General features: G+C 41.9%; 1 protein-coding gene across 1 annotated transcript in view; it reads left to right on the top strand.

Moving 5' to 3' along the window:
- The first annotated feature begins 6,855 nt into the window (after window positions 1-6,855).
- ZCCHC4 (zinc finger CCHC-type containing 4) overlaps window positions 6,856-19,591 on the top strand; it is a 50,046-nt gene continuing 37,310 nt past the window's right edge. Inside the window, exons 1-3 of the mRNA XM_042936769.1 lie at window positions 6,856-7,003; window positions 8,002-8,120; window positions 8,858-8,940. Of these exons, the coding sequence (XP_042792703.1) occupies window positions 6,877-7,003; window positions 8,002-8,120; window positions 8,858-8,940 (329 nt within the window). The 5' untranslated portion in view covers window positions 6,856-6,876. The remainder of the gene's footprint in view (window positions 7,004-8,001; window positions 8,121-8,857; window positions 8,941-19,591) is intronic.

Here is a 19,591-nt window from a genome sequence, read left to right as displayed (position 1 = left end):
TCCCTCTCTCTCTGCTCCTCCCCCGCTCATGTTCTGTCTTGCAAAAATAAATAAACACTGAAAAAAAATTAAAACAACAGCAACAACAACAACAAACCCCTGACGTGCATTCGAGCTGCTACAGGAACACGTAAGAAGAGCATCTGACCTAATCTTGGGGGCTCCTTGGAGGAGGTGATGGCTAAGCATTGCTGACGGAGGAACAGGCTCCCATGAGCAAACGGGTAAGAGGGAACAGGGGTAAGAGGGAACAGAGGAGAAGAGCAGGCGGCAGCCCCCCCCCCCCCGAAACCGAGACTGTGGAAGGAGCTTGAGCACTGGGCTCCCACAGACCTTAGTTCAAACCCCACCTCAGCTCTCATCCGGAGACGTTAGAATAACAGCTTTACTAATTGTTCATTACATCCCAGGCACTCCAGTGAGTGCCCTACAAGGATTCTTTCCTTTAATCCTCCTGAGCGTCTTATTAGCCATCCCTCTGTTACAGAACGAGAAACTGAGGCACAGCAAGGTTAAGGTTGCCCGAATTAAAAGGCAGTGGAGCCAGATTAGAACTCAGACAATGTGACTCCAGGGCTAACATTCCTCACTCCCACCTGCATGATCTGACCCCTGACCCTACTGCCTCCTGTGCAAAAGGAATACAACAATAATTCCTGCGAACTGGCAGATGGATGAAATATTTACATATTGAAGGCACCAGGCCCATTTGTGGGATGTTTTGAAAGTTATCATCCAAGTTCAATCTTTCCCTTTTTTAAGTGAGAAGCATCGTAATCCAGAGAGTATACAGTGTATATAATTTTAGTTACAAATCACATTAAAAAAAAATTTTTTTTTAGTATTTATTTATTTTTGAGAGAGAGAGAGACAGAGCACAAGTGGGGGAGGGGCAGAGAGAGAGGGAGACACAGAATCTGAGCTGTCAGCACAGAGCCCCACACAGGGCTCGATCGAACGCACGAACCGGAGATCATGACCTGAGCCGAAGTCGGACGTTTAACCCACTGAGCCCCCCGGGCATCCCACAAATCACATTTCTGAAACCTGAAGTGCCATATTCAAAAAGCCTATGTGAAGGTCAAGTTGGGTTACACAAACGAGAAAACATGAAACCCAAGTAGCTTAAATAAACAAGGGTTTATTCTCACATCAAAGACGTGTAGTTAGGTTGGTGGGAAAGCAAACCGGCACAGCCACTCTGGAAATCGGTGTGGAGGTTCCTCAAAAAAAAAAATAAATAGAAAATAGAGCTACCAGCGATTCAGTGACTGCACTGGTAAGTATTTATCCAAAGGGTACAAAAATGCTGATTCGAAGGGGCACGTGCCCCCCCGATGTTTATAGCAGCACTATTGACAATAGCCAAAGCATGGAAAGAGCCCAAATGTCCATCGATGGACGAATGGATAAAGAAGATGTGGTATATATATTCAATGGAGTATTACTCGGCAATCGAAAAGAATGAAATCTTGCCATTTGCAACTACGTGGATGGAACTGGAGGGTATAATGCTAAGCAAAACTAGTCAGAGAAAGACAAATATCATATGACTTCACTCATATGTGGAATTTAAGAAACAAAACATGAACATCGGGGAGGCGAAGGAAAAATGAGATGAAAAAAGAGAAGGAGGCAAACCATAAGAGACTCTTAAATACAGAGAACAAACTGGGGGTTGCTGGAGCGGGGGGGTGCTCAATGGGTGAGGGGCATTAAGGAGGGTACTTGGGATGAGCACTGGGTGTCAAATATCAGAGATGAATCACTGGGTTCTACTCCTGAAAGCAATACTACACTGTATGTTAACTTAGTTGAACTTAAATAAATAAAGTTTTTTAAAAAGAAGTATATTTCGACCAGTTCCTCCTATCTTTTTGCCTTCTGTCTCACAGTTACCTCAAGGCCCAAGATGGCTGCTGGAGCTTCAGCCATTACATCTGCTTTCCACCAGAAGGGAGGACGAAAGATGAAGAATAAGGAGATACATTGTCCAGCGGAGTCAGTCCCTTGAAGGGCCTTCTGTGAAGTCCCACGGAGGATTTCAATTTAGTCTGGGATTAGGACTGACCGATGGTAGGGTACGGAAGGGCACCCCGAGACCAGGCAATGCCTCGGGACGGGTCACATGCCAGAGCTCCCTGTGCATCAGGCTGAGGACCCACTCTGGCTGAAGCATGTCTGCCTCGGCTCTACCCCTGCCCTTTCCTGCTCCTCTGACCCCTTTACAAGTTTCTCCTTCCAAACACCACTTGCAAAAGGATCTGCACCCCAGGCTCCATGTGTAGGAACCCCATGTTCTTTCTTAGCCCAAATCTGTCTTTTTATAATCTCATCTGGGGCCGGCCATGTTGAATAATCCAGAATAAATGGATTCTCTTCCTTAGAGTGGCCCCCTGACCTACTTGAAGGCAGCCGTAAAGGAATAACGTGACAACTAACGTGTACACGTCACTGGGCTGGTGACAAAGTGCTCTGTGAGTTTTTGCTCACGTACGCTGACCCTCCCAGTCCTTGAGGGTAGACGTGGTTATCTTTACAGGTGAGGACACCGAAGTTCAGACAGTGACTTCTCCAAGGTCACTTGGAAGATAAAATAAAGAGCTGGGCTCTCCGGGAGGAGGATGTCAAACCCAGATGAGGCGTATGTTTGCGAGGGCTGCTGTGACAAAGTGCGACAGACCAGGAGGCTTCAAACAACAGAAATGTATCCTCTCTCAGCTCTGGCGGGGTCAGCAGCGTGAGGCTCCCGTCCAAGGCTCGAGGGCAGCATCTTTCCTCGTCTCTTCCTAGATCCTAGGGACCCCAGGCGTTGCCTGGCTCGTGGCGTCTCCATGTGGCTTTCTGTGTGTGTGTGTCTGTGTCCTCTCCTCTCCCCAAAAGGACACTCTCGTCGGATGTAGGGTTCACCCGAATCCAGCATGATATCTCCTCTATCCTTAACCGATTCTACCTGCAAAGACCCTATTTCGAGATCGACATTCTGAGGTTGCGGGGGGATATCAATCTTTGGGGGACACTACGGAACCCAGGGAACTTTGCTTTTAGTGGATTTATTGATCTCTGGGTTTCATTTCTATGTGAAGGAACAGTCACCTTCACGCACATAAATGCACGTTCTCTTCTGCACCTTGTTCCCAACTCTCACACTGGAGGGGCAAACGCGGGCGGCATGTTGACGGGGGGGGGGGGGGGGGGGGGCGGCAGGGAGAATGGAGAGAGGGGTTAGCTGGTCTTGACCAGAAAGGAGCTTCAAGGCAAATTAGTAGAAGGTACATCCGTGCCATATTATGGCTGCAGCCATAGAGCCTCAGTTGGCATTCTTGTTGAAGTTTATTTATTTTGAGAGAGAGCGAGAGAGTGTGGGGGAGGGGCAGAGAGAGAGAGAGAGAACGAGAGAGAGAGAGAGAGAGAGAGAGAGAGAGAGAGAGAGAGATTCCCAAGCAGGCTCCATGTTGTCAGCACAGAGCCTGATGCAAGGCTCAAACTCACAAATTGAGAGATCGTGACCTGAGCCGAAATCAAGAGCGGAATGCCTAACGGACTGAACCACCCAGGAGCCCCAGTTGACATTCTTGGGTGTGACTGATAGAACGCACCTCATCTCAAACTGGCTTAAGGAGAAACTTATATGACCCACATAAGTGAAAGCTTCAGGCATGGCTGGATCTAGGTGCTCATGTGGTATCCTCATACGTTCCCATTTCCTAATTCTGCTGCTCTCCTCTTATTGACTTTTGGGCCAAGGCAGGTGCTCCTTAAGGGGTGGGAAACTGCAAAACCCATAACTACCACAAATACCAACAGCTACCTGGTTGCTCCAGTGAAGAGCGCTTCAGTGACAGATTGTGTCACTGGCTCCCCTTCTTCACCCCCTTCTGACCCACTGCCCTTTGCCATGTAACTTCGCAATGCTTGGCCGTGCGACTTGCCTGAACCAAAAGCCTACGGTGGAAGTAACAGTGGCAGCCCCAAGCCCAGGCTTCCCGAAGCTTGTCCCTTTGTCCTAACTCTTGAGCTCCGGCTGTTTCCATGAGAAAGACAGGTCCAGACTGGCCCGCTGGATCCAGGAGGAGCACGAGAGCCACATGGAACAGAGCCGAATTAGCTCGGCCAACGCGACCCTAGACAAGCCAGTCACCTACCCCAGGCGAGATGGGAAAGCTGAACCTGTGCGGCACACGAGAAATCAACATCACGGATGCCACTAAGACGGCAACATTGAACTACTGTAGTTTCTTTCCCAACCATTCTAGCAGAAGCGCCCGGGCATTTGCCCAAACCCAAGCCAGTCCCCGTGGTTCTTCCTACCTCTCCAATCACGTGAGCTAAAGTTGGGGAGGGTTGCCGAGGGAAACTGGGGTTCTGGCACAGAAGACAGGGAAGTCGGTCAGGCATCACCACAAAACGCTCCTCTGCCTTCAACCCTTTTCTCTGCGGTAGATTTGGAGATTGGAGAGCTTCCATTCTACTGGCAAAGTGAGGAGTAAGACTTCCGGGTCCCATAGGAAGCTGGGCGGTTTGCCCGTGTCCTCTGGTGTGGGGGAGTCGCTGAACTGGACCTGTCTTAGTGGCCTGGTGTCAGAGACTATGCTCTGCGAGCCCAGGGTCCGGCTCTGTGCTCAGGGCTCAGGAGACCCACCTCCAGCTCTGCCACTGGTTTCCTTTTGAGCATCCTTCTCTGTCCCTCGGCTTTCTTCCACCCAAGGATTTTCCTGTACAGATTAGACGATAAGAAGAAACATCCCCAGCTTATTGTTGTGAAGTCAGAGTCTCGCCCCTCTCAGCAAATATTCAACACGCACGACTTTTACCAGCTATGTCTGAATATAAGGTGAGGGTTTTTTTTTTTTTTTTCCTTCCCAAAATTTTCCCCCGGAAAAGGGGGAACTGCCTTAATTTTGAAACCTTCCGATTCTCTCACACTAAAGGGTACTGTACCTTATTTGGGTCGACCTTTGTCATACTTGTACTGTTTGGGGAAGCTTACCCGTTAAGGCTGCAAATCCATACTGTCTTCGGCTGCTTAGAGAGGTCACCCCACAGAGTCGGGAGTTAAAGGGAGAATTAGAAAAATACGGATTCAGTGACTATTTTTGGTGATAGGAGTTCATGAATCCAACTGCAAATTTTGTAAAGAAGTGTTTTTACAGATCACAAATCTGTACCTGGAAAAAAAGTTTTTCCAATAAAAGTGTTAGTGTTAATGAGAATGGGTAGTTAGGTCTTGAGATGAAATTTCTCAAAGTATCGTCATGTTTGGATCTAGAGGGTTTTTTAAAATTTTTTTAAAGTTTATTTATTTATGTTGAGAGAGACAGAGACAGCGCAAGTTGTGGAGGGGCAGAGAGAGACAGAGAGAGGGAAAGAAAGAGAATCCTGATATGGGGCTTGAATCCACGAAACCATGAGATCATGACCTGAGCTGAAACCAAGAGTCAGACCCTAACTGACTGAGCCACAGGCACCCCTGGGTCTAGAATTTTCTATCCAAATGACATATAAGTGCAGATAACGTGCACTGGCAACCAGTGCTGGACAGCTTGAACAGGGACATCGTTATGTCTAAGTCCAGATGCTGAAGGTGCAGGTGAGAGAATCGAGTGAAACCGCTGTATGAAATGTGCATGAAAAAGAGCAATATTTCTAAATTAATCTGCCGTAGGACTAAATGTGTGATGTTAGATATGTGTATGTAAATCAATTCTTTAGGACTATAAGGAGAATTTTACTTTCCCACCCATAACCGTGCGTATGTGCGTGTGTATGCTATAATGTCTTGAAATTGGATAGACTGATTCTTCCTTCTTTATTATTTTTCAAAGTTCCTTTAGCTACTCTAGTTCCCTTGCTTTTCCTATAAACTTCAGAATAATGTCTTTACCTGCAAAAGTCTGGCTGGGATTTTGATAGAAATGGTGTTAAACGTGTACATGCACTAAACCTGGGGAGAACTGACATCCCTGCTATGTTGACTCTTAACATAGTGACACAGTCTCTACATTTATTTAGACCTCTGATTTTGTCATTAGCATTTTGTAGTGTTCCACATACAAGTTCTGGACATGTTTGTTAGATTTACACCTAAGTATTTCATTTATCTCAGCAGTTGTAAGTGGTATTTCATTTCTAATTTGGGCGTTCACGTGATCATTCCTAGAATATGGAAGTAGGATGGGTTTTGTATGTTTCCTTATCTCATATCTTGCAACCTTGTTGACCTCAATTTCAGCTGGAATTATTTTTGCAGATTCCTTGGCATTTTCTATGTAGACAATCATGTCGTATGCAAAGAGGGACAGGTTTATTTCTCTCTCTCTGATGTATAGATGTCGATGCATATGCAACGATAACGTTCAACTGTTAACAGTTGCCCAAGAGGTAGAAGATGACAGCGTGACTCTCACTTTGGGGAAGAAAGAAGAGGATGTTTCCCTCAAACGCGGTTGCTGCAGCTCTTTCTATTGTCAGCTACTGGTGGTGGTGATGCTGCCTTTTGGTCTTAAAACCCCACCAAATCTTTGCTCCAAAGAGTCCTCTCATCTTTTGGCTGTATTCTTATGAGAGGATGGTGCTTGGGGTGCTAAGGGTAGAGCAGATAATAGGTGAGCTTATTGCACAGGTCCAATAAATTGCGTGCAAATATTCCCCCCCCCCCCCCCATTTCCCCAAACCCTTACCCTGGTGTGCCCGCCAGGGACCCCTTTGGGGGCAGCCAGGGGCAGAAGAGACTGCCTTTCGGGGCGTAGCCTCAGCCCCGGCGGTCTCAGCTCCTCCTAGACGCGCGGGGGCGCTGTGAGTTCCCCGTGCCGCGTGGCGGCACTCTTTCTCAGACTCCTTTGTTTGCACGGAGGCTTTCGGGACGGTGGCGGGAAGATGGCGGCCCCCAGGGACTGGCTGGGAGCGGTGGAGGAAGAGGGGAACTCGGGTCTTCAGGGGAGCTCGGGAGTGGAGGTGGTTTTTCCTTCTGATCCCGCCACGCCTGCCCCGCTGTGCCCTCACGGTGGGTGCGCGTTTGGGCTCTGCCGAGCTTTCGGGCGCAAGGGGCGGGGGTTAGCCTGAGGATGCCATGGGCTTCTTACGGCTCCCAGATTTTCATGCTCTCTACCACCATGTGTGATCCCTAGAAAACGCCCTTTCTTCGGGACGTAGTGTTTTCAGCTTATTTAAGACACTGTCATAGGAAGTCCTCACTGTTGCGGTTTTGGCTCCGTGGCTGTTACATTCCCCTCCCCCCCTCCCCGCCAAGGGAAGAGACAGTCTAAGCAAAGGGGATGCATGTTATTGAGTAAATCCGTTGCCAAGTACTTGTGGATTTCATTGGTTGTTTTGATATCTTTATTTTAAAAAGTTAGAAAGAGGGGCGTAGCTAGTCGACTGAGCCACAGACTCTTGATTTCCGCTCAGGTCTCGATTCCAGCGTGGTGGGATCGAGCCTCCCCGCCCCTCCCTCCGTGCGCTGAGCATGGAACCTGTTGAGGAGTGTCTGTGTCCGTGTCTCTCTCTCCCTCCGTCCTTTCCCCCGCCTCGCGCGCTCTCCCTCTCTAAAATAAAAGATAAAAATTTAAAAAGAAAGGGAGAAGAATAGCGTGAACTATTGCTTAGAAACCAGACCTAGTTTTCCTCTAACTTATGGAGAGAGGATGTGCCCAACTCCAAAAGCCCAAATTTTCACTGAAAGGATAACTGGGTGGAGGTGGCAAAATGCTCAGTTCTCTGGACCCTGGCCATGTTTTAGTCTCAGGAGCCAGGTCATTCATCATGTAGACAGCAACTGACTACGGCATTTTCTTTCTGGAGAGACTAGTTTGTAAAAGCCATTTCTTCAGTCATCAGTGTCTAAACATTGTGACGAGGAAAAAAAAGTAATTAAACAGAGTGTAGGTTGAATTATGACAAATTGTGCGTAAAACCAAATCAAGCTTTATTTAAGGGCAGTGAAAACTAAGAACTTGATGTAGATGACGGTTGTTGATATGTTTTGTCCCTTTCTGGAACTAGGACCCACTCTTCTGTTTGTAAAGGTGAACCAAGGGAAAGAAGAATCACGGAGGTTTTATGCCTGCTCAGCCTGTAGAGATAGAAAAGACTGTAATTTTTTTCAATGGGAAGATGAAAAGGTATATCAACTTTGTGGACATATATGTTTTTATTTTTGATGTATGTGACAATTTGTTTGAGAATGTGTGAACCAATAAAAACGCAGTTTGAGCATTAAATGAGATAAATCTCTTTGGATAGATGAAGACATGGTTTTTGGGTCAAGGGACTGGAGTTTAGACCTACTCTCAACTTAACTCTGATTACTGATATTGTAAATAACTGTCTCAAAGACAGTTCCCTTTAAGATTCAGAGGTGTTAGTATAGATTTCTCCCTAACGAGTCTAGGTTGTGATCATTTCAGGCAGTGTTTTAGAAAAACTTTTTTTTTTTAAACATTTGAGTGAGCATCCTTTATACAGTTACTATATGACTGATGAAGGCACCTAGGGATGTAGTTATCAGCTTGGTATCTTCTTGGACTCAGCTCCAGTTGAAGTTTCTGAAAATTTTGTCTAGAAAAATTCCAGCTTTGTTGGGTTTCTTGGAACACAGTCTTGTATACGACTCTCCCGCACGTCTGTTAAAATCACTGTGAGATAATCCTGCAGGGCTTTAATATGTTAGGTATTGCTTCGTACTACTCTAGAACTTTACCAGTTTAATGTGCCTTGTTTTGTTTTCCCCTGAAACAGATGCTTGTTTACAACATTGAGCTGCTCTAATTGGCCTCTTAATGTCAGAATGTGATACCGGGTTTTCTAGGATGGTAGGAAGTTTGGTAGTTTATTAAATGTTTTTTTAATTCTTTTCCAGTTGTCAGAAGCTAGACTTGCTGCCCGAGAAGCTCATAACCGAAGATGTCAGCCTCCTCTATCCCGAACGCAGTGTGCAGAAAGGTGCTGATGTGGTGGCATTTCTATTTATTATTTTTGTTTTGTTTTTTTTCCTGGGTCCTTAAATTTACTTTCATTTTTTAAAAACTTTTTATTATGGTAGAATATATATAACATAACATTTGCCATTTTAATAATTTTAAATGTACAGTTCAGTGGCAATTGTAGTCACAGTGTTATGTGATTGTCACCATTATATATTTCCAAAACCTTTTCGTCACCCCAAACAGAAACTCTCTGATCATTAAGCAGTAGCTTCCCATTCCAGTTCTTCCCAAACCCTGGTAAGCTCTCATGTAATTTATGTCTCTATGAATTTGACTGTTCTAGTTACCCTATGTAAGTGGAATTATGTATTTCTGATTTGGCTTTTTTTGTGCCTGGTTTATTTCACTTAGCATGTTTTCAGGGTTCATTTGTGTTGTGGCTTGTGTCAGAACCTCATCCTTTTTATGGCTGAGCAATACTGCATCACACACACACACACACACACACACACACACACCCCACATTTTGTTGATCTATTCATTCATCAGTGAACACCATTTCCACCTTTTGGCTGTTGTGACGAATGCTGCAGAGAACATTGGCATACGAATGTCTGCTTGAGTCTCTGTTTTCAAGTCTTTTCTATATATACCTAGGAGTGGGATTATTGGATCATACGATATTTCTGTGTCTAGTGTTTTGGTGAACCACCAAACTCTTACCCACAGTGGCTACACCATTTTACATCCCTACCAGCAACGTACAAGGATTCCAGTTTCTCCACATCCTTGTCGATACTTACTGTTTTGTGTGTGTGTGTGTGTGTGTGTGTGTGTGTGTGTATGTTTTAATTATCTTAGTACTTGTGAGGTGATGTGTCATTGTGGTGTTGAATTTTAGGTCCCTAATGAGTAATGATGTTGATTATCTTTTCATGTGCTTGTTGGCCATTTGTATATCTTCTTTGGAGAAATGTCTATTCAAGTCCCTCGTTCATCTTTTTTTTTTTTTAATTTTTTTTTTTCAACGTTTTTTATTTATTTTTGGGACAGAGAGAGACAGAGCATGAACGGGGGAGGGGCAGAGAGAGAGGGAGACACAGAATCGGAAACAGGCTCCAGGCTCTGAGCCATCAGCCCAGAGCCTGACGCGGGGCTCGAACTCATGGACCGCGAGATCGTGACCTGGCTGAAGTCGGACGCTTAACCGACTGCGCCACCCAGGCGCCCCTCGTTCATCTTTAATAGGGTTGTAATTCTTGTTGTTGAATTGCAGGAATTCTTTATATGTTAAGGGACATCAGACCCTTATCAGATACAGGATTTTTACACACTTTTTCCTATTCTGTAAATAGCCTTTTCACTTTCTTGATGATGTTCTTTGATGCACAAGAGTTTTTAAATTTGATCAAGTCCAATTTATCAAATGTTTGCTTTTGTTTTCTTTGCTTTTTGATGATATAGCTAGGAATCCATGACCCTATCCACTGTTATGAAGATTTATCATAATGTTTCTATTTTGCAGCACTAAAAGAAACAAAACACTTTTCGAAAACTGTGGACATTTATTTTTAAAAATCTACATTGTTGAAATGTTTTATTGAGTGACTGGAAGTTGAATCCTGGATTTAATTCTTTGGAGATCTGTGAAAGGCCGCTTCCTTCTGTGTCACAGGCCTTGTTCCTGTGTGCTGGGAGAAGCTCCTTGCGAAGCCCCTGGTCTGGGCTGCTGGTGACAAATAGGTTTTTACTCTCACAGCAAGTGCGCTGGCTCCCTGGGCTGCTGTGTTCAGAAGGATTCTGAGGTCTTATGTAGGCTAAGTGGAAAGGAGAACTAGGCTCTATTAAAAACATCTTTCTTGAGCTTCTTGGATTTTGAAGTCCTTTGATGGAGGAGGCTTTTCACAGGATAACTTGATCACCCCTAACCAAAGTACTTAATCAGTGATGACCATTTACTATATGAGAATCCAGTCAACAGTACAAAATATTTAAAAGGAAGTTAATGTAAATTGAGCACTACTGTGAGCGGGCTAGTGGGCTAAGTGTTTCACATGAGAATTATTTAATCTTGCTGAGGCAGTTTATTTACTTAGATGAGAAAATTGAGGCCTGGCGCAGATGAGGAACTTCATTAAAGCCATTACTACTGGAATGGCTTAGCAGTGACGCAGACTTATGCCCCTGATTCTAAAACATTTTTAAACATGAAAGCAGACGCAGATTAACATATGGTATGTGCTGATTTGATTTAAGGAGATCTAAGTAGATAAAACATGAGTTCTATAGAGATCTATCGTAATGACATAGAATACCAAAGATGCAGAAAGTACAAAGTAGAAAAATATCACCTGTGATTTCTCCCCTTGAGCCCCTCATTTTGTTCATTTTGTAGTATTTTCTCTCAGCCTTTTTGACCTGTGCTAAAGTTTGTTTTACAAGGTTGTCATCATAATGTATACATAGTCTCTTATACTTTGCCATTTCAATTTTACCTGATAAGCATCTTTTTTATATTATTACATAAGGATATTGGTGATTCAGTTAAACTATAAGAACATCTTGGTGACCTTGTTTCCTTGTATAAGAACATTTCAGTCTGGAGCTAAACCACTGTTCTGTCTTTGTGCTGCCAGAATATGGCTTTTTGATAATAATTTTTGAAATTCATATTTCATGTTAATTGGAATATAAAAGCATTGGCTAAAATATGAAGAATTAAAGAATTTTCAAAAGGTTATTTCTCAGAGGTCATGCTGTCGTTTGTAATCTAGTGCTGATTCTTTAGAACATGTCTTTTTAAATTTTATTATTTTTTTTAATGTTTATTTATTTTTGAGAGAGAGACAGAGCCCGAGTAGGGGCGGAGCAGAGAGAGAGGAGACACAGAATCCAAAGCAGGCTCCAGGCTCCAAGCTGTCAGAGAGCCTGACACGGGGCTTAAACCCATGAACCATGAGATCGTGACCTGAGCCGAAGTCAGACGCTTAACTGACAGAGCAACCCAGGCGCCCTGAGAACATGTCTTAATAAAATAATTTTCAACATCTGAGATCATCTGTAACCCATAACCTTGGATTTTGTTGCCCAAGCTTGCTTGCTTGTTTGCTTTTTTCCTTCTTTCCTTCCTCTTCCTTCCCCTTCCTTCCTTCCTTCCTTCCATCCATCCATCCATGCATCCATATATTCATTCTTTGTTGAGGTCTCAAAAAGAACTTAAAATGCAAGTAATGGAGTTGAGATACACAAAGATAACATCGTGCTAAGAAGAATGTGTTAAATGTAGACAGTATTTATAGGAAAAAAAGCTGGGTGTTCTCGGAGGTCAGCAGTGATACAGCTACCTTGTGCCTTAGCTGATCAGTACCATTGAAGGACATGGGACTGGAACAGGTTTTGGAGGATGGGTAGAAGTTGAAGCTTTTTGAAATGCACTGGCATTGATTTCACTGCCTCGCTCTGTCTGTGATTGATGCTGCATGCTTTCTTATATGCTTTCTTTGGAGTAAAACATTTGAAATCAGTCATTCCTCTAAACATGTAAAATTTTGGCTTTTTAAAATCAAGGGCTTACTAAGTTAATTATTCTGTGTTATTAAGTACCTGTTCTCTTAGAGTGTCTTCAGCTGGAAACTCGCAGTTCGTTCCTGTGTGTAAATGACCCAAAGGATGATGTACTGTTACTTGACGTTGTAATTGTTTTCTAAGTGAACTTTCTACAACTCATTTACAAATGGTCTTAGGAAATAACTACACCATTTGAAAGTATTAAAATGCATTTAAATGTGATTCCTATTCTATAAAGCAAACTTTTATCTGTTACTGTGGAGTAACAATAGCTTTTCATTGGCAATTTCTTTTCCAAATTGCTAGAAAAGAAATATGTAGCTAGCCATATAAATTAGCTTGTTATACTTGATTTTTATTACGGAACTGGCTGTCCTGCACAGATGGCTAGGTGCTACAGAAGAGGATTGGATATTTGTTTTTTTAACCTCACTCTTTGAGCCATGCTTTTGATTTCATGTGTTCAGTTGACAGATTTACATTTTGTGTCTGAGATTTGACTTTCCTTATAGTTTCTAGCTGCCTGTCATGCCCTGAAATGTTATTCTATTATGTAGTGTGCTGGCACCTTTATTGTGACCTATGAAGTCTTAGAGAAGATATATTTTAATGCTAAAATAAGCAATAATTTATGTGCATCCATATGGTTTTGTTTAGTTGATAACTTCATTTGGTTACGTTTTTTTCAGAGCTCATTTAAACTCAGATTTTCAAGGTCTGCTATTAGGGAAATGCCATAAACGTAATTTGTCTACTCCAGGAAAGGCAAATGGAACATCAAATGGAGATCAATAAAAATGACATTTGAAATGCTAGCCTGCAATTTGTGAATCGTGCTGAGCCATGCAGCAGAATGAATTTCCTCTGCCCCCCCCCCACCCCCAGTATGTGTAGAAAGTACCAATAAGGAGGGAGAGCTGAGTAATCTTCAGTTCTCATGTTCTCATGTTCTTCCTACCAAACCTCTAAAAAGCCTTGTGTCTGAATATTAAATTTAAAGCAGTATGCTTGAATGATTATGATGTGATTTTGAATAGAAAGAAAAACGCACAAGATCTCAGTTTATCTTTTGTCAAGGAAAGGTTAACAAACCAGCAGTAAAACTTTCCGAAGAGCAATTTTGACAGGGCACAAAGATCTCGAGGTGGAGGTTCACTTAACAGTATTCTTCTTTTCCTTTGTTTACAAGTAATTAAACTCAGTGTCCTCAGTGCCTTCAGAGAGTCCTGTGTCATGAGCAAATTGTACACCGGTCATTCATGGTGTTTTTAAACTTTCATCTCTTCCTGGTGAATTTGCGTCTTCCTCCTTCAGTGGGCATCGCTTGGTGAGTGACAGGTGGTCCTTTGGACTGGGTTTAAGTAACAGACCCTGACACAGCTCTAGCTGTGGGGATCTTCCTTCTCTTTGTTCCCATAAAGCCCTCGATTGTAGTCATCATTCTTTCAAGGATGGGTATTTACTTCCCTAATATCCAACGTGTGCCCTGTTGTTCCGTTTTAGTTCCTGACTGCACGTGTCATACCCTTGCGTTTGGGGACCGAATCGTAGATGACGGCAGTGACACGTGTAGTTCCAGCAGTGCATTGAGCCGAGTTGAAGAGATGGTACCATGAAGGGCTGGGACAATTTTGCACGTGGAGGGGGTGGGGAGGGACCATCCCAACCACATCCTGCCCTCCGTCTGGCTGATGGCGTTAAAAATCCTGTCTCTGTCGTAGTGAAAAAATGCGCATCTTAGAAGTGATGAACTGGGATGGCTGGATTTTGCTTTGTGATCCTGTCTGACTGGCTTTCGTTTAGTGGCTAGATTTATCTCATTTTCATAGCGGGTATAATAGATAACACTTGATCTTGGTTTTGCTGTATTACTTGATGCTTCCTGGTTTTCTTCTCTTTGTTCTCTTTCACTATGTGGCGTATGTTGGCTTTGCTTTGTTTTATTTAATGTGTGCTGCTTCTGTTTTTTTTGTTGTTCTTACGGTTGCTTTTCTAGCTTTTTATATCCTATTTAATCCTTTCTTTAGATGGTCTTCATCCATCTAAAAATGAGAGATAATGAACTATCCAATTTTGGTTGATTATATTTCTTTTTAGGAATACCCTTTATGCCCTTGAATATTGCTTATTGCTCTTTCCCTCGATTTTTCACTTTGAAATGATATCTTTTGGTCTCTGCCTCTAACACATGAGAGCACCAGTGTCCTTACACTGTCTCCCACTTTCTCTGGGACTTCTCCGACCTCTTGTATTGGGATTTACGTTATTTACATTTTATACTGTAACCATAATGCCCATATGGTTCCGTTTTTATTCTGTGGTTAAATGGATTCGGTGCTTCCTGGAAGCCCCTTTGCTGTACTTGCTTTATTTATCTCCCCTATGGCTAACATTCATATTCTCGTGGTTTTTACTTTTTAAGTAAAAGTCTCACATTAATCGGAAATTTTCAATAAAAATTCCTATGTGGCTGTTGCATGATTCTGTTGATATGAAATACCCCAAACAGGCAAATCTGTTGAGACAGAAAGTAGAGGCATGCTTGCTAGGGGCTGGGGGTTGGGGAACGAGGAATGACTGTGGACAGGTTCAAGGTTTCTTTTTGAGGTGATGACAATGGTCTGGAATTAGATTGTGGTGATAGTCGCCCAACTTCACGAACACTCTAAAAACTGCTGAATTGTACACTTTAGAAGAGTGGTTGTACGGTATGAGTTAAATTTCAGTCAAACCAAAATCTTTACGTGGCAATGGAATCAAACAGTTCTGTGAGGTATCACAAAGAACAACGCTTCTGTTTCCACGCTTACATTTCTCCTCCCCAGCAGCAACTACAGTCAGCCGTTCTGGCTAATTATTTTAGAATTTGCCTTCCTGTCTGTGAAATACAAAACATGCTTGCATTGCCACTTCCTGATTTATCAAGTTTTGGAATTATCTATTTCCTGTGGAAGAGGAGGGTTTACCTTTCTTCCTCTCCTCTCCTGCCCTCTCCCCTTCACCTCTACCACCCCCCACCTCAGAATCTGTACCTTTTCACTACCCCATTTGTATATGGTTACATCATAATTTTTGGGTTAGATTCATATTTTAGTGTTTGCATTATTATAACTGTGTAAATGCTGCTCATAGCTGAACCATATAAGAAATCATAGTAAGCTCTTTCCTACACAGCTTTTTGTTTTCTTTGGAGTTAAGAATACTCTTGGATTGTTTTACTGTTGTAGCTGCTGTTTGCTTATTTATGTGCTTATCACTGCTCCAACCGCGAACCCTCTGCCAGTTGTCTGAATCCTTTCAGAACATTCAGATGTAGCACAGTCTTTTAGATCTTAGAGAAATCTGTCCTAGGGCTTTCAGAAATGCTCCAGTCTGGAATGGTTTCCCTTTCTGCCTGGCACCTAGCAGTCCTGCAGTTTCTTTAGCAAGGACTTAGATTATATGACTACATAACCTGAGTTCTACGAAGTCCTTTATTCTTTTTTTTTTTTAAGATAGTTTTTCTCGGGTACTTTTTTATGTTTGTTTCTTTTTTTTTTTTTAATGTTTATTTATTTTTGAGAGAGAGAGAGAGTGTGCGCAGGAGAGGAGCAGAGTGAGAGGGAGACGCAGAATCTGAAGGAGGCTCCAGGCTCTGAGCTGTCAGCACAGAGCCTGACGCGGGGTTTGAACCCATGAACTGTTGAGATCGTGACCTGAGCCGAAGATGGACACTTAACCGACTGAGCCACCCAGGTGCCCACCTGCTTTATTCTTGAGCGGCACTGACCCAACTATAAAATTATTCAGATTACATGTTTTCCTTGGAACAATTGCAGTATTGCATCATGTCCTTCAGAGCAGGACTTCTTAAATGATCTGTGTTAAAGGATCGGTCTTTTGTCTGTTTGCCTTTTTAGGTTCTTGTTTTTATTTCCTACCCATTGGGGTCAGATACTTTTGTAAACCTGATAAAGATAAATTAAAGTAAAATGAAAGGCAAATGAAGAAAAGAGAAGACATACAAAATACAAGCCCACATTTTTTATTGTTAATTTGAACAGACCTGAAAGTGCTCTAACTGGTATAAAAATTTCTAAATACATACTCTTGGTGTCTGTCTTTGTGTCATCAGGAACTGGTAACAGTTGACCTGCCAGCACCAGTTCGTGGCCACTTTGTGAGGAACAGTGATCTAGAGTTAAATGTGGTGCTGTAGAAATCTGAGGCCAACCTGATTTTTACTGTCCAACAATTTTGGAACCTTGTGTTTCTGGAAATACCTTTATCTGTGCCGATACTTGATTGATACCTTTGCGGATGATGGAATTCTACGTTGGAAATATTTTTCCCTCAGATTTTGGAAGGCAGTGTTCCATTTACTTTGTCTTCATTTTAGCTGCTGAGAAGTTCAAGTTCAAGAAGTTCATTCCTGATCTCATAAATGATCTGCGACTGTTTGATCCCTCTGTCGTTTTTTCTTTTTTTTGAATCTTTTTGTTCCTAGGGGTATGACATTTCGTGACTATCTATCTTGATGTGAGTCTGTTACATTTTATTTTGCTGGGTATTAGGGAAATCCTTTCAAACTGGAAACTCCTGTTCTTCAGTTCTGAGAAATTTCCCAGCATATATTCCCATTGTCAACGAATGAAAAACCAAATCTCACATGATGTAGGGCTGATTACAATCCATTTTTGGTTTAGTATTTTTTGGGGTCATCTTTATTTTCTTTGAGTTTAATTCTTGCCTTTTCTTTAAAGCATTTTTAAAACCTTTTATTGTGGGACATTTCAGCCATATATAAAAGAGAGAACAGTATAAAGAGTCTCCTACACCCACACCCAGCTTCATTTGTCATTAATATGTAGTTAATTTTATTTCACATGTACCTTCTACTGTGACCTCCAGTGTAGATATTACATTTTATCCATAAATATATGCACCTCAAGAAATAAAGCCTTTAAAAAAACCGTAATCACAATACTATTAAAATGCCTAAACTATGAACAGTTCCTTAACGTAACATGCAGTTAGTATTCACATTTCTCTGATTAGCCCGTAAATACTATTAGCCATAAATACTGTTTTATAATTGGTTCTTCAAACAGGATCCAAACAGGGTTTATGCACTGTAGTTGGTGGATATCTTTAATCACTTGTTTGTTGAAAAAAACAGAGTGATTTGTCCCATAGAATTCCTCACATTCTGGATTTGCTTGCTTGCATCCTGTAATGTTGTTTAACATTTATTCTATCCCTGTATTTCTTGTAGAGGTATCATCAGACTCAAGTCCAGTTTCAGGGGACAAAACTCTTTTGTAAGTAGTGGGGCATATTCCCTTTTGAATTACATCAAAAGATAGATAATGCCTGGTTATTCACTTGGTGTGACTTTAAGATTGATCATATGCAAAGTAACCAGTCTGTAAACAGTACAATTGATTTTGTGTATTAATCTTTTATCGTGTAATCTTGATGAGCTTACTAGGTTTAGCAACTTTTAAAAATATTTCCTCAGAGCTTTCTACATATACAATCATGTTGTCTGTGAAAAAAATTTTTATGTTTCCTTTCCGATCCGTGCCTTTTATTTCTTTTTCTTGTCTTATCAAAGTGGCTAGAATCCCTAGTGAGTGTTGACTAGAAATGGTAAGCGTAGACATCTTTGCTTGTGTCCCAATCTTGGGAGGAATGTATTCATTCTTTTACCAGTATGGTGTTAGCAATAGGTTTTTCTCAGATGCCCCTTAGCAGGTTGTGGAAGTTTCCTTCTGTTCCTAGTTTTCTGTGAATCTTTCTCATGAATGAGTGTTTGATTTTGTCAAGTGCTTTTTTCCTGCATTTAATGAGATGATCATTTTGTAAAAGATTGTTAATTTGGTGAGTTGCACTGATTGCAACATTAAACATTAAAGCAGGCTTGCATTCCTGGGCTAACTAACACTTGGTCATGATCTGTTACCTTGTTTATACACTGTGGTTTTGATTTGCTAAAATTCCGTTAATAACTTTTGAGTTTGTGTTTATGAGGTTTATTGGTCTTTAGTTTTCTTACGATTATTTTTTTCTGGTTTGGTGTTGGGGTCATCCTGGCCTAATGAATGAAGTGGGAACTGTACCTTCCTCTTCAGGGTACTGGAGGAATTTATGTAGAATTGGTATTGCTGCTCTGTCTTCTTTCTTACATTGTTCCCAGTGAGAAATCTGATATCATTCTTAATCTTTGTTCCTCTGTACAGTGTCTTTTTTTCTTCTGGTTTTAAGATGTTCTCTTTTTCACTGATTTTGAGTAATTTTACTATGTATGATGCACCTTGTAGTTCTCTTCGTGTTTCTTGTGCTTGAAGTTCTCTGAGCTTCTTGAGTCTTTTGATGTAATTTTTGGAAAATTGCAGCCATAATTTTTTCAAAAATTTTTCCATCTCCCCAACCCCACTTGGGGGCCCATTTTCATGTATTTTTGGTCCCTTGGGGTTTCATTTTGGGTAATTTCTAAGACTGTGCCTTCATGTATATGGATCGTTCCTCTGTCACGTCTAAATTTCTGTTACTCCCATCTAGGCTATTTTTCCACTCAGACAATTAAAAAAAAAAAAAAACTTTAAAGGTTCAATTTGGGTCTTTTTAATATTTTCTATGTTTTTACCTAACAAGCTCATTCTTTTTTTCTTTTTTTTTTTTTTAAACCACTTGAACATACGGTATATAGTTACAGTAAATGGCTTTAATTTCTCTCTGATCATCTTTGTCATTTCTGAGTCAGTTTGATTTGATTGTTGTTGCTCTTGTTGTTTTTCCCCCTTGTCATGGGTCATGTTTTCCTGTTTCTTTACATACCTGTTGGTATTTGATTCAGTGCTGGAAGTATCAATTTTACCTTGTATACTGGATATTTCTTATTCCTTTACATATTTTTGAGCTTTGTTCTGGAACACAGTTGTTACTTGGCTATAGTTTGGTATTCTCCAGCAGGATTTGGCATACCCCAGCGTGCAGACCGCCTCTAGTCATGCCTGTTCATTTACACATTGGGTTTGTAGTTCCTTTTGTGCTACGATCACAGCATAGATGTGACAGAGAAACCAGATGGCCTGCCAAGCTCCATATTTATTACCTGA

Source organism: Panthera leo, chromosome B1, assembly GCF_018350215.1.
Source record: "Panthera leo isolate Ple1 chromosome B1, P.leo_Ple1_pat1.1, whole genome shotgun sequence".
In the NCBI taxonomy this organism is placed as follows: Eukaryota; Metazoa; Chordata; class Mammalia; order Carnivora; family Felidae; genus Panthera; species Panthera leo.
The sequence above is the reverse complement of the archived record's forward strand: the minus strand, read 5'-3'. Positions and strand labels throughout refer to the sequence as shown.